The 12,281-nt window shown below is 47.5% G+C and overlaps 1 protein-coding gene across 1 annotated transcript in view; it reads right to left on the bottom strand.

Annotated features, from left to right (window-relative positions):
• LTBP3 (latent transforming growth factor beta binding protein 3) overlaps window positions 1-12,281 on the bottom strand; it is a 41,137-nt gene that overhangs the window by 4,295 nt on the left and 24,561 nt on the right. The window contains exons 12-23 of the mRNA XM_083417265.1: window positions 11,352-11,477; window positions 11,095-11,229; window positions 10,875-11,003; window positions 9,024-9,143; window positions 7,631-7,753; window positions 6,636-6,758; window positions 5,410-5,529; window positions 4,544-4,672; window positions 4,217-4,378; window positions 3,198-3,281; window positions 1,300-1,428; window positions 847-984 (exon numbers count right to left, since the gene is read on the bottom strand). Coding sequence (XP_083273391.1) covers window positions 847-984; window positions 1,300-1,428; window positions 3,198-3,281; window positions 4,217-4,378; window positions 4,544-4,672; window positions 5,410-5,529; window positions 6,636-6,758; window positions 7,631-7,753; window positions 9,024-9,143; window positions 10,875-11,003; window positions 11,095-11,229; window positions 11,352-11,477 — 1,518 coding nt within the window. The remainder of the gene's footprint in view (window positions 1-846; window positions 985-1,299; window positions 1,429-3,197; window positions 3,282-4,216; window positions 4,379-4,543; window positions 4,673-5,409; window positions 5,530-6,635; window positions 6,759-7,630; window positions 7,754-9,023; window positions 9,144-10,874; window positions 11,004-11,094; window positions 11,230-11,351; window positions 11,478-12,281) is intronic.

Below are 12,281 nucleotides of genomic sequence, written 5' to 3' on the forward strand. Positions count from 1 at the left end.
GCTCCTCCCCTGCAGTTTCCAGCAACTGGTATTCAAAAGCATTGCTGCCTCCACTGTGGAGGCAGAGAGACTGTGAAAGCCATCGATAGCCTGTCTGTTTGTCCGAATCCCCTTTTAAATCCACCCAAGTTGGTGGCTGTCACCTGCCTCCTGTGGGAGTGAGTTCCATAGTTTAACTATGTGCTGTATGAAGAAGGGCTTTCTTTGGTCTGTCCTGTATCTTCCAACATTCAGCTTTTGTAGGCTGTCCGCGAGTTCTAGTGTTGTAAGCCAGGTTGGGGGGGGGGGACTTTCCTCTATCCACTTTATATCTTTGCCATGCATAGTTTTATAAAAGTCTATCACAGGGGTCAGCAAACTTTTTCAGCAGGTGGCCGGTCCACTGCCCTCAGACCTTGTGGGGGGCTGAACTAAATTTTTTTTGGGGGGGAGGGATGAACGAATTCCTATCCCCCACAAATAACCCAGAGATGCATTTTAAATAAAAGGGCACATTCTGCTCATGTAAAAACACCAGGCAGGCCTTACAAATAACCCAGAGATGCATTTTAAATAAAAGGGCACATTCTACTCATGTAAAAACACACTGATTCCCAGACTGTCCGCAGACCGGATTTAGAAGGCGACTGGGCCAGATCCGGCCCCTGGGCCTTAGTTTGCCTACCTGTGGTCTATCATGTCACCTCTTAATTCACCTTTTCTCCAAACTGAGAACCCCCAAACACTGCGTCCTGGGGCTTTCTGAAGAGCGTGCGGCAGTTAGAAACCAGCCTCAAACCTCCAGCTCAGAGGTCCACTGGGCAAACCAAGCATGTGCTTTTCAAGAATGGAAGGGGCAGGACTCACCAACTTCACTGGCCGGTATGCACTTCTTACGGTTGGAGTCATAGGTGGTGGAGGCAGGGCAGGAGCAGCGGAAGCTCCCACGCGTGTTCTCACAACGCCCGTTGACACAGTTCGACTCATCCAAACACTCGTCCACATCTAGGAGAGAGACAGGATTGGAATTCAGGTCTTGCAGTTTTCCACACACACTTAGCGAACTTTGCCTCGGAAGACAAACAGTGGAAGGGCACTGGCGGCAGGAGGCCTCAGTAGGGAAAGCGCACCTTGGTATAAGAATGCTGCCGGAACGAATTAAGTTCGTCACCCACAAGACACACACACAAAAATAGACTAGAATTGTCATATTTCCAAAAGTGAAAATCCGGATACAGTTGTTGAGGGGTTTTTTGGGGACGGACCCCCACCCCATGGAGTCCTGCAGCTTTCCCCATCATTTTTGGCCCTCTTGCCTACCAACACATTCCAAGAGGTTTGCATCGTAGTAGAAGCCTTGCTTGCAGTAACATTCATAGCCAGGCTGAGTGTTGACACACTTCCCTTCTTTGCAGATCTCCTCCCCAAATAAGGCGCATTCATCAATGTCTGCAACGAAAAGGGAGGAGGGGCTGTTAATCCAGGGAAACCTCACCCACCAGCAAATCAAGGCATCATTCCTGTGGGGCTCAAATGCAACCTTCCTCAGCGCATGTGCTAACAGTGGCTGCTGGGAATTATAGCTCAAAACCTGCGGAGGGCGCCAGGTTGGGGAAGGGCGTGCTCCAAATTAAACATTAAAATTCTCCATATTGTTAGGAGAATTTGCATTTCGTCAGAGCCGGCCCACCCGTGAGGCGAGGCAAAGCAGCTGCCTCGGGCGGCACGCACGTCGTAAAATGCAAAGGAAAGTCGTAGACTTCCAGATCATCACCATTTCAGTAAATGTGAAGGATATATAACCATTTAAGCAGCATCTGACAGTTAGGTGTAATTCTGAATATCCCAAAGTTTGAGCTGGATGGTTGTGGAGAGAAAGTTTCACTATTTTGGATTGATTGATTGATTATTAAAAAATGTGTTGTTTGTATGTTTGTTTTTATAATGTGATTCAGACTTGGACACCAGCCAGGAAACCCTGTTACGGAGCAATCAGCACATATAAATTATGCAGCTGCTGAGGTCAGGAGAGCAAAGTATCTATGAGGACACAGTAATGTCAAAGCAGACAGTGCAATTATAGGTCTGCTCAGAAGTAAGTCCTACTGTTTTAGTGGCACTTACTCAGAGGTGACTATGGAACTGCAGCTTGCCTATGTTATAAAGAGGGAAGACAAACATGAAACTATGTTCCTAATACTGTACAGTGGAAACCATTTACTGAATATTGGGTGAACAGGGCAGATACATTGAAGGGGGATGGGGGTGAATGTCTAACCTGTGGACCTCATTAGACCACCAGGTGTCTGAATTTGGCCCACAAAACCATATTGGGCAAACCATGCCCAATATCAGGGACAGAGATCTGTGATCTCTTTATGTTGGAGAGAAAGGTTTGGAAGAGAGCCTTACTCTCTCGTAACAGTTAGCACAGTGGTGATAGCTACCAAGCCCATTAAAACTTAGATTTTACATCTGCCCTCATCCACCTTTGAACAAACATTTCCCACAAAAATACTTAGGCTAGGAATATATTTTAGACATGTAAGCTTTGCAAATGAGTGAAGATTTTACTCACAGAGTTTAGGAAGTTACAAATCTCCATCCGTTAGCGGTAAAATAAAGAAGAAAAAGGTTCCAAAAGACTTAAAAAGAAATAACTTGGTTCCCTTACACACACACAAAAATAATGCAGAAGATGCAGGCTGTAAAAATCTTGTAGAGAGATTTTTCATTCATGTGTTTTTTTCTTCAGCTAGGAGCCATGGAATGGAGCAACAGGAGGAGCACTCACCCCTTTGTTCATTGGGCTCCACTCCTGACACTCAAGAGCCTTCCTTGCATCTTGACCCCACATCTCTCCACCCAGACAAGCAAGAGGCTTCCTCAGAGTCCAAGAAAACATTCCAGCCAGGCAAACGCACCTGAGGAGGGTGTCAGGAGGAGGGTGTGGTCTGGGGAGAATCCGGAAGGCCAGACAGAGGGGCCAGGAGGGTCATTTTTGGCCCTGGACCTGAGTTGCCATGCCCCTGGGTTGAACAAATCTTTGGAGTAGAGACTCAAATCATCCCTGATCACGGGCTCTGCTGGCTGGGTCTGCTGGGAGCCGGGGTCACACAGCATCTGAGAGTCACAGGTATGGGCAAGGTGGGCCACCCAGAGAAAATAAAGATACACACACACACACAACATCTCTTTGTAGGGCTCAAAAGACTCACCACGATGTGCTGGGATGCCATAGTTGAGGATGGTGTCGTCCAGAATGAAGCCTTTGCCATCCGGGCAGAGAGTATGGAACTCAACTATGTGGAGTGAGGAGAGATATATATAAAGCTGGTAATAAATAACCATCAGCCTAAAGGTACAGGCTCCAAGGGCCACCCGCTCTGCAACATTTCCTGCTTGGGAAGATTTATCCCTTGCTGGCAGTTGGGGATTTTCTGCTATCCTAAGAAGGCCTATTTTGCACCATTTCCCCTTCAAGCACAGCACTGTCTGCTCCGAGAGGGAGGTGTCGGGCAGAGAAGAGAGTATCGAATAGCACAAATATTATTTATGTGAAGACAACTTTTTTCTTTCATGACTTGGACTTGGGTACTTAATCCATATGCACTTATTCTGTGTGCCTATTGCATGGTTTTGTTTTCATTTTCACCTGCTGTTATAACTGCTGTACTTTACAAAATAAAGAAAAGGGGATAAACAGAGTCGTTCCCAAGAGCTGCTGCTACCTAATGCTTTTCCCTGGAGATGTTGGGGGTCTTCTGCAGCTGAAGTGGATACCCCAACACTGAGCTAAGGGAACCCTTCTCCCCTAAAAGCTGGTCTGCTGAGGAACAGTACAATGAAATGGAGAAGTATAAAGGCTGCCTCATACAAATTCTGGTCCATTTAGCTCAGTATTGTCTACACCAGGCATGGCCAAACTTGGCCCTCCAGCTGTTTTGGGACTACAGTTCCCATCATCCCTGACCACTGGTCCTGTTAGCTAGGGATGATGGGAGTTGTAGTCCCAAAACAGCTGGAGGGCCAAGTTTGGCCATGCCTGGTCTACACTGACTGGCAGCAGCTCTCCAGACTTTCATAGTGGGAGTCTTTCGCAGACCCGCAAAGTCCTGCTCTACCACCGAGCTATGGTTCTTGCCCTGTATTCAAATGTGACAGGAGCAGCTGTCACCATCACCTATCAAGATCTCGTAACGAAACACCCTCCATGCAGCTGTACCCTCAGACTTACTAGAATTGAGCACAGGGCAAGGGTAGATTTCGCAATGGTCTCCCCAGCCTGCCCCAAGCGAGCAGCAGCACTCCTGGCGGGTAATGTTGGTGGCGAGGACACTGTCGCAGAAGACGGTGTCGTCAAAGTTCAGGTAGCACTCCTTTTTGTTGTGTGGCAGCTCTGGGGGGAAAGAGAGGGAGAGAAAAGTCGCTCGCTTCCACACAAGAAAGAATCATCGCCTCTTTCAGGCCTGCCGGATTCTCACCCACCGTGACTGAGGCACTTGGCGAAAGAAAAAGCTCTCCCCCCAGTGCTCTCGCCACCCCCCTCATGTGCCACGCTCACCCTCGCAGCTCTGTTGGTCTTCAGAAGGAGCAAATCCATCATCACAGACGCACACGAAGGACCCCTCAGTGTTTTCGCAGGCCCCGTGCGGCTGGCAGAGGTCAAGGTCTTTCGCACACTCGTCAACATCTGGGGAGGCAACGCCACGCATGTTGGTGCTGCAGGCACAAGTTGCTCAGGGACACAAGAACCTGGAGCCTCAGAAGTCAGCTCCCCCCCCCCCACTCACCCCATTCCAAGCCCACTGTTGGCAAGATGTGTTAAGTAAGTATAATTATTTAATTCACACTGAACTGGAGAATGCCTATGTGTATTGCTGAAAGGGTTCAACTGGAAGATTCCACTAAAGCAAAAGAAGAGCTCTCTAAGCACCTGGATGAGTTGGTAACTGTTGTTGTTCTCTGTCATATGCCTGGCTTAGATCACATGAAAGAAATAGTATTAAACTCTATGCACATGTCAGGCTGTGGGTCTCTATTTTTGTATGTGAGTCTTTCTCTGAAGGCCACAGAGAGAACAACGGAGGTGTAAATGGGCCTCTACAAAAGTGAACAGAACTCCAGGGAAAATGAAGGCTGTAAAGAGTGTGAGTGAGTGAGAGAGAGAGAGCTTTGCTTCTAGGTCTGTTTATTCCTTATAAGATGTTGGGCCTGTGCAGGACATGCGCAAGTTTTTGCATGAAATTGTCAGGATGTATCTTTGATGTTTTTGTTCTGTTTCAAAGAAAGCTCCGCAAGTAAAGCCTGAATCAAACTTATGGGTCTAAACATTGTTTTATTCCAAAAGGGGTCAGTTTTTTTTATGCATCCAGTTGCTTCAAGCTCTGCAGTATTAATATCTGCAATGAGGTGAACTGCCTCACTCACCTTGGCACTTCCGACCACCCTCCAACTGGTAGCCGGCCCGGCACAGGCACTGGTAAGAGCCCAAGGTGTTCAGGCACTCGCCACCAACACAGGCTGCTGGGAAGTCACACTCATTCAGGTCTGCAGGGACAGGAGGAAAGGAGAAGGTACTTGCCTGGAAAACCTGGAAAACCCACCCTTTGTCCCAAGCCTAAGAGGTTGGCTGTGGTTCCTCAGAATGAAAAGGAGCACGGTACCTGCTCAACGGCATTGTTCTCGCCTCTGTGTTAAGTATAATTGTTTAATTGACACTGAAATAGAGAATGCCTTTGTGTGTTGCTGAGAAGGTTTGACATGGGGAAATTCCACTGGAGTGTACTAAGCTCTCAAAGCACCTTGATGAGTTGATAATTAACTGTTGTTGTTCTCTGCTAGCTAACACTGGGGGTGTTTAAATTTATATCACATGTGAGCTGTTGAATTGCAAATTTGCCATCTTGGAAGAGTGGTGGAGTGTTAGTTCCCAGGCTCTTTGGGAGTAAATATATGTCAAAAAGTCTCCTGAAGAGAAAACAGCTCCAGACAAAATGGAGGCTGTAAGACGAGAGAGAGACCTTTGCTTATAGGCCTGTTTGGAATTATCTTTTATTTCTAAGATGCTGAGCCTGTGCTGGACAGCACAAGATCTTGCCTGGAATTGTTTGCATGCATCTTTGAAGTTTTTGTCCTGTTCTGAAGAAAGTTGTGCGAGCAAAGTTTTAAAATAATATCTGATGGGTCTCAACAATGTTACAGTCCAAAAGGAGTCAGCTTTTATGCATCCAGTCACTTCAAGCTGCACAATATTAATATCTGCAATACTCTAGTACTACTTTTTGTGCTTGAGGGCTGACCTGCGGGACTGAACATGCATTCCGGGCCTCGGTCCTGCTCGCCATTAGTGGGGAGTACAAAAACGCACACACAAGCAAACCTCTTCATAAGCAAACCTCTCCCCTCGTTCTCAGGAGGGAATACACAGCCAAAGAATCCCATCTCTAACTTTCAGAAGCATGGTTCATTGTGTTTGAAAACAGAGGGAGAGGAGGGTCTCAAGCCTGTGATGCAGGGAGGACGGCTTCAGCTCCTCAGGCGCTCTGCACAAGCTCAAAGGAGCTACTTCCTTATGCTCCTCCTCAGTGTCGCAGGTGGAATCCAAAACTAGTCCAATAATCCAAGCCAAAAACAAAACCCCAGGCCGCTCTCACCTTCACAGCGTGGCTCATCCTTCACAGCCTGGAAACCCACGGGGCACTGGCACTTGAAGGATCCCAGGGTGTTCACACAGGAACCATAGGTACAGAGAGACCCATTCTCACATTCGTTGATATCTGCATGGAGAGAAACAAATCAGCCCACTTCTTCGGTGTTTCCGCCTCGCTCAGCCTTCTCCCAGCCTTCCAGGTGTTGTGGGACTACAACTCCCATCAGCCCAGTGTTCTTAGGGATGAAGGAAGTAGTAGTCCAACAAAACCTGGGAGTGCCAATGATTCCCCATCTCTGGCCTAGTCAAGATTGGAAGGAAGTCCTTTCCTGGACAGGGACATTGCTTTTATGACATTTTTTATCCCACCCACCCTGTGGCCAAGGGAAGCATACATGGTTCCCCTGCTTCTCCCTCCACCTTATTCTCACAACAGCCCTGTGAAGTTGGCTAGGCTGAGAAATAGTGACTGGCCCAAGGTTACCAACTGAGTTTCATGGCTGACAAGAGGTTCGAACTAGAGGTCTATGTTATGAACCAGCCTGTGATCCCTCTCCCCTCCTGTGGTTTCTAGCAGCTGGTATTCAAAAGCACTACTGCCTCTGACTGTGGCAAGAATAGCTGTTGTGGTTATTAGCTGGTGAAATCCTTGAATTTGTCCAATCCTCTTTTAAAGCCATCCAAGCTGTTGGCCATCACTATCTCCGGTGGAAGTGAGTTCCACAGTCTGCATGAAGATGGACTTTTTAAAACTGTCCTGAATCTCCCAATATTCTGCTTCATTAGACATCTATGAGAATTCCTGGGCTATTCAAAAATGGTGCTCTGTGAACAGATCATTAGGGTGGGACCCAAAATTTGTGGCACTAAATCTGCTTGGGTGACCATCTTGGCCTCCCCCTTGTCATTGGCTGTGCTGCTGTGACATCACAGAAACCAGTCTGTACAGGTTCCCTCCCACCAGGAAGCTCCGTGCACCAGGGAGGTGTGGGGAATTACCAAGACAGCTGTGGGAATCAGGTGCAGGGACAAATCCGTCGTCACAGATGCAGAGGAAGGAGCCGTCAACATTCTTACACCGGCCGTGTTTACAGAGCGTGCTCTCAGCGCATTCATTCACATCTGCAGGGAGAGTAACCCAAGGAGCTTCACTCCTTGTGCCCTGAGCAACGGAAGGAGAGCTCTGCTGGAGGGCTTTGTGAGGACGGAATGGTGCTTCTTTAGTCTGATTATTTATGTCTTTTATACACCACCTTTCTTCAGAAGACCAAAAGTGTCAGGGACTGTGCTGAGGAGGGCTGCACTGAGGAGGAATGGTGGGAACCTACCCCTGCTCCTGATCAGGATCCTGAATCTTCCCAGGAGCAGTGGGACAGTATAGACTTGGAACAGTGGTTTGCAGAGGGACATAGTTCAGAAGACAGAAGTTGTGAAGTACTGGGTGGTGAAGAGCTAGGAGAAGAAGAACTGGGAGAGAGAGAGTTAACAGACTCCCTTTAACTGAAAGGTGTCCATCCGCTCAGCGCAAGGTCAAGGAGAGCAGATAAGGTGGCAGCACAGAAAGCACAGTGGTTGTGAGATCAGGTTGCAAGATGCGGTAGTGATGTGAGTGAATAGTGGGGAAGTGGGTGGAACCGTTAATTGGGAGCACCTTCATTCCTAGGAATGGATTCTTGGTTCTCTCGCTGTGATCATTAAAATCTCTAACTGGTAAGAGACTCCTTTCGCTTTGTTCTGCTTATCTACTGCAGAAGAGGGGAGAAAGCCAAGTCCCTGAAGCCTGATAAAAAGGCAGTTTACAGCACAAATGTCACTTCACAGTATCTAGGGCTGAACGACAGATCGTCCAAAACTGGTTTCAAGCCCGTATCACATGGCTGTCAACTTTGCCCGGTTTTTAAGGGAAATTCCCTTATTCCGAATAGGATTCCTCGCAAGAAAAGGGAAAAGTTGACAGCTATGCCATATCATGATATCGGTTTCGTAACTTCTGACCTGGTGTGCGTGTGCTATGCAAAAATCACAATGCAGGAAATAAAAAGGAAGCCAGCCCATGCCTCTACATAGCTCCATCCTTATTTCAGACATTGTGATATATTGGTATATTGGGATGTTTAGCTGGTGATATATTGCCCAGATATCGCCCCACCCTAATATCTATCCAACGTAAAAATCTAAATGATTATACGAATGCAATTATAATACTATGAACTACATGATAAAATATACGGATTCTCGTCATGGCAACAGCATCAAAAACAAAGCAGGGGGAAATCAGCAGCAAGGTGATTTCCCCCAATGGGACTTTGGAAAACCAGGGCTGGCCTGCCCATGATAAAAAGAGGCTGAGCCCAGCAAAGCCTCAAGGCCGGGCTCAGGCCTTGCTTCTTACCTCCACACACACCATTTCGACCCCGGAAGCCTGGCGGGCAGGGGCTGCATTTGTAGCTGCCGGGACGGTTTTCACACTTCCCGTCGGGGCAAGTTCCAGGGTCAAGGCACTCATCAATATCTGGAAAGGAAACGGGGTTTATTTGTTTGTTTGTGGATTTTTATTTTTTAACTTATCAGTGTAGCCCAAATAACAAAACAGAGGTTCATGAGACAAACCCATAAAAACTCAACCCAACCAAACCCAGGTTGGCACGAGAAGTTACGTTAACAAGCAGAAACAATAAAGCTGATTATCTTAGATGCTTGCCACAAGATGCTGTACAGACAGGTAAGTCGAGAGTACCATCGCCATAAGAAAGGAAGGAGCGAGAAGTGTGACGCAGATGACTTACAAGAGATGCAGAATAAACCCCTAGCTGAAACCATTTGAGAAACAAGGAGTACCAAGGCTGCATCTACACAGCTATGAAAAAATGCAACTCTGAAAATGATTTTTTTACAAACCATTTTATAGCTCAACATGGAAAATTTCATTCAGTTCTGATTCCAGCTCTACAGCGCCATCTGGTGCCACAGTGTTACAACACATTTATAACTTTCTTTTTTACTAATGAAGCTGAGTTCCAATAATAAAAAGCTGTATATTAAGTCAAGGAAAAATTTCAACCAGTTAGATGTTACTTATCCCAAATTTATTGAGAGGCTTGTGGAAGAGGCAAATGTAAAGTTTTTGTTTTTGTTTTGTTCCGTAAAATTCCTCCAAAATGAGAGACAAAAGAGGTAGCCTTTGTTCTTCCTTTCAGAAAACAAGGGTACCAGGTTTTTTGGGTAATGCAATTTTCCATGTTAGTCCACCATAATGAGGTGGGAACGATAGTTGTAATCAAAAACAAGATTGCAAGGAAAGAAGGGACACCAGAGGGAAACTGGAAGCGGTGAGAAGCAATTAAGAGGGCAGAATAATATAATAATAATTTATTATTTATACGCCACACATCTGGCTGGGTTTCCCCAGCCACTCTGGGCAGCTCCCAACAGAACACCAAAAACAATAATAAAAAAGCGACAACATCAAACATTAAAAACTTCCCTAAACAGATGTCTTCTAAAAGTCAGATAGCTGTTTATTTCCTTGACATGTGAAGGGAGGGCGTTCCACAGAGCGGGCGCCACTACCGAGAAGGCCCTCTGCCTGGTTCAACAAAGTGAACCCAGGCCTATGCTTTGGCTCTAAATTGCCTTGCAACCCAGATACTGTCTACACCAGTCCCACCAAATGGAAACCTACAGAAAGACTTAAATAATTCCGCGGAAGTCAGCCTCCTCAGCCTTCCCACCCCTCTCTAAGGCTCCTCTTCTCCAGGGTCATCGTCCCCCCCCCTGTCTCAAGCTGCTAATCTTTGTCCTGCTCTTCTCATTTCTCTGTGTGTGCTCAGAGACCAGAGGGGAGGGAGCTGGTCCCAGCAGGAGGGGAAGACTCCCTGGACTCTTGCACAGCCTACCTCATCTGCTCTCTGCCACAGCATTTTCCTGTTCACTAAACCCTGTTGCCTCTTCAGCTTCTGGCTCCTCCCAGTCTGCTACCTCTGACCTCTCCTCAGTGTGTCACCACCAGTCCCCTGTCTCTGAGCCATTTTCCCCAGGGTGTTTGCTGAGTGGGGGTACAGACAGACTGTTGGTGCCTCCCACAATTCCTCTGCATGCAACCAGTAGATGACAGTTACGCTATCATAACCCCCCCACACACACACCATTTTATTTCCCAGGACTAAACACTGAATCAAAACGCAACCTTATTTCTGCAGCGCTTGCCACCCCTACCCCCCACTCATAACCCCACCTACTGTACCTTCACAGAGGAGCTGTCGGGAGGGCTTGAGCCGGTAGCCTGCATGGCACTCGCACTTGTAGTGTCCCGGGAAATTGATGCAGGATCCTCCGTCCCCACAGACCTTGGGCTTGGCACATTCATCAATATCTGGAAAGGGGGAAGTGGGGGGGTGCCATGAGTGGGGCGGAGGGCGGGCCCTGGAACCTCTCACCATCCCCAGGACCCACTAGTGTCTCACCCACGCAGGACCGCACTCCCTTGTGGACCTTCAGCTGGTAGCCACGGTTGCAGTGGCAGTTGTAGGAGCCGCCGGTGTTCATGCAAACGCCCTTCCCGCTGCCGCCGCAAGGATCCAGCTCACACTCATTCACATCTGGGGAGAAGAGAGGAAGGCGGAGGAAGGGCAATTGAGTGGTGCAAGGTTTTCCCAAGCAGCAAACTTGTCGGGGAGTGGGAAAAAGGATGTGCGTGCATTTGAGGAAAAATGCCCCTTACCTACACAATACCTGTGCTGGGGATGCCTGCGGTATCCTTGGTAACAATGGCAGGTGTAGCCAGGGCTTGCAGGGATGCACTCGCCGTGGCCGCAAATATTGCGTCTCAGTTTACAAATGTCCGTCTCTACAGGGTGCGGGGAGAGAGAGATACGGGAAAACAAATATGCTTTAAAACATGGGAGGCCCTTATCATATCACCATCACCATGTTCCTGTTACTTATACCCTCCACATTAACTCCGTACAAGTGGCTTACATTAAAAGAGACCTAAGAGGGGGGTAGTGGCTGGACCAGACCAAAGGTCAGCATCTTGTTTTCCGCAGTGGCCAACCAGATGCTTCAGTGGGAAACACCCCCCTACTGAACTGTCACCTCACTGAATCTGGTGGGAGGGCCTTCTCGGTAGGGGCACCCACCCTGTGGAACGCCCTCCCACCAGATGTCAAAGAGAAGAACTACCACCAGACTTTTAGAAGACATCTGAAGGCAGCCCTGTTTAGGGAAGCATTTAATGTTTAACAGACCATTGTATTTTAATACTTTGTTGGAAGCCACTCAGAGTGGCTGGGGAAACCCAGCCAGATGCATGGGGTATAAATAATAATAATAATAATAATAATAATAAACATTATTATCATTATTATCATTATCATTATTATTTTAAAAAGGTAAAGGACCCCTGGATGGTTAAGTCCTGTCAAAGGCGACTATGGGGATGTGGTGCTCATTTTGCTTTCAGGCCGAGGGAGCCGGTGTTTGTCCACAGACAGCTTTCTGGGTCATGTGGCCAGCAGGACTAAATTGCTTCTGGTGCAATGGGTCACCGTGACAGAAGCCAGAGTTCACGGAAAAGCTGTTTACCTTCCCGTCACAGTGATACCTATTTATCTACTTGTGCTGCTATGCTTTCAAACTGCTAGGTTGGCAG

The sequence above is a fragment of the Podarcis tiliguerta genome, assembly GCF_965153285.1.
Source record: "Podarcis tiliguerta genome assembly, chromosome: 16".
Classification (NCBI taxonomy): Eukaryota; Metazoa; Chordata; class Lepidosauria; order Squamata; family Lacertidae; genus Podarcis; species Podarcis tiliguerta.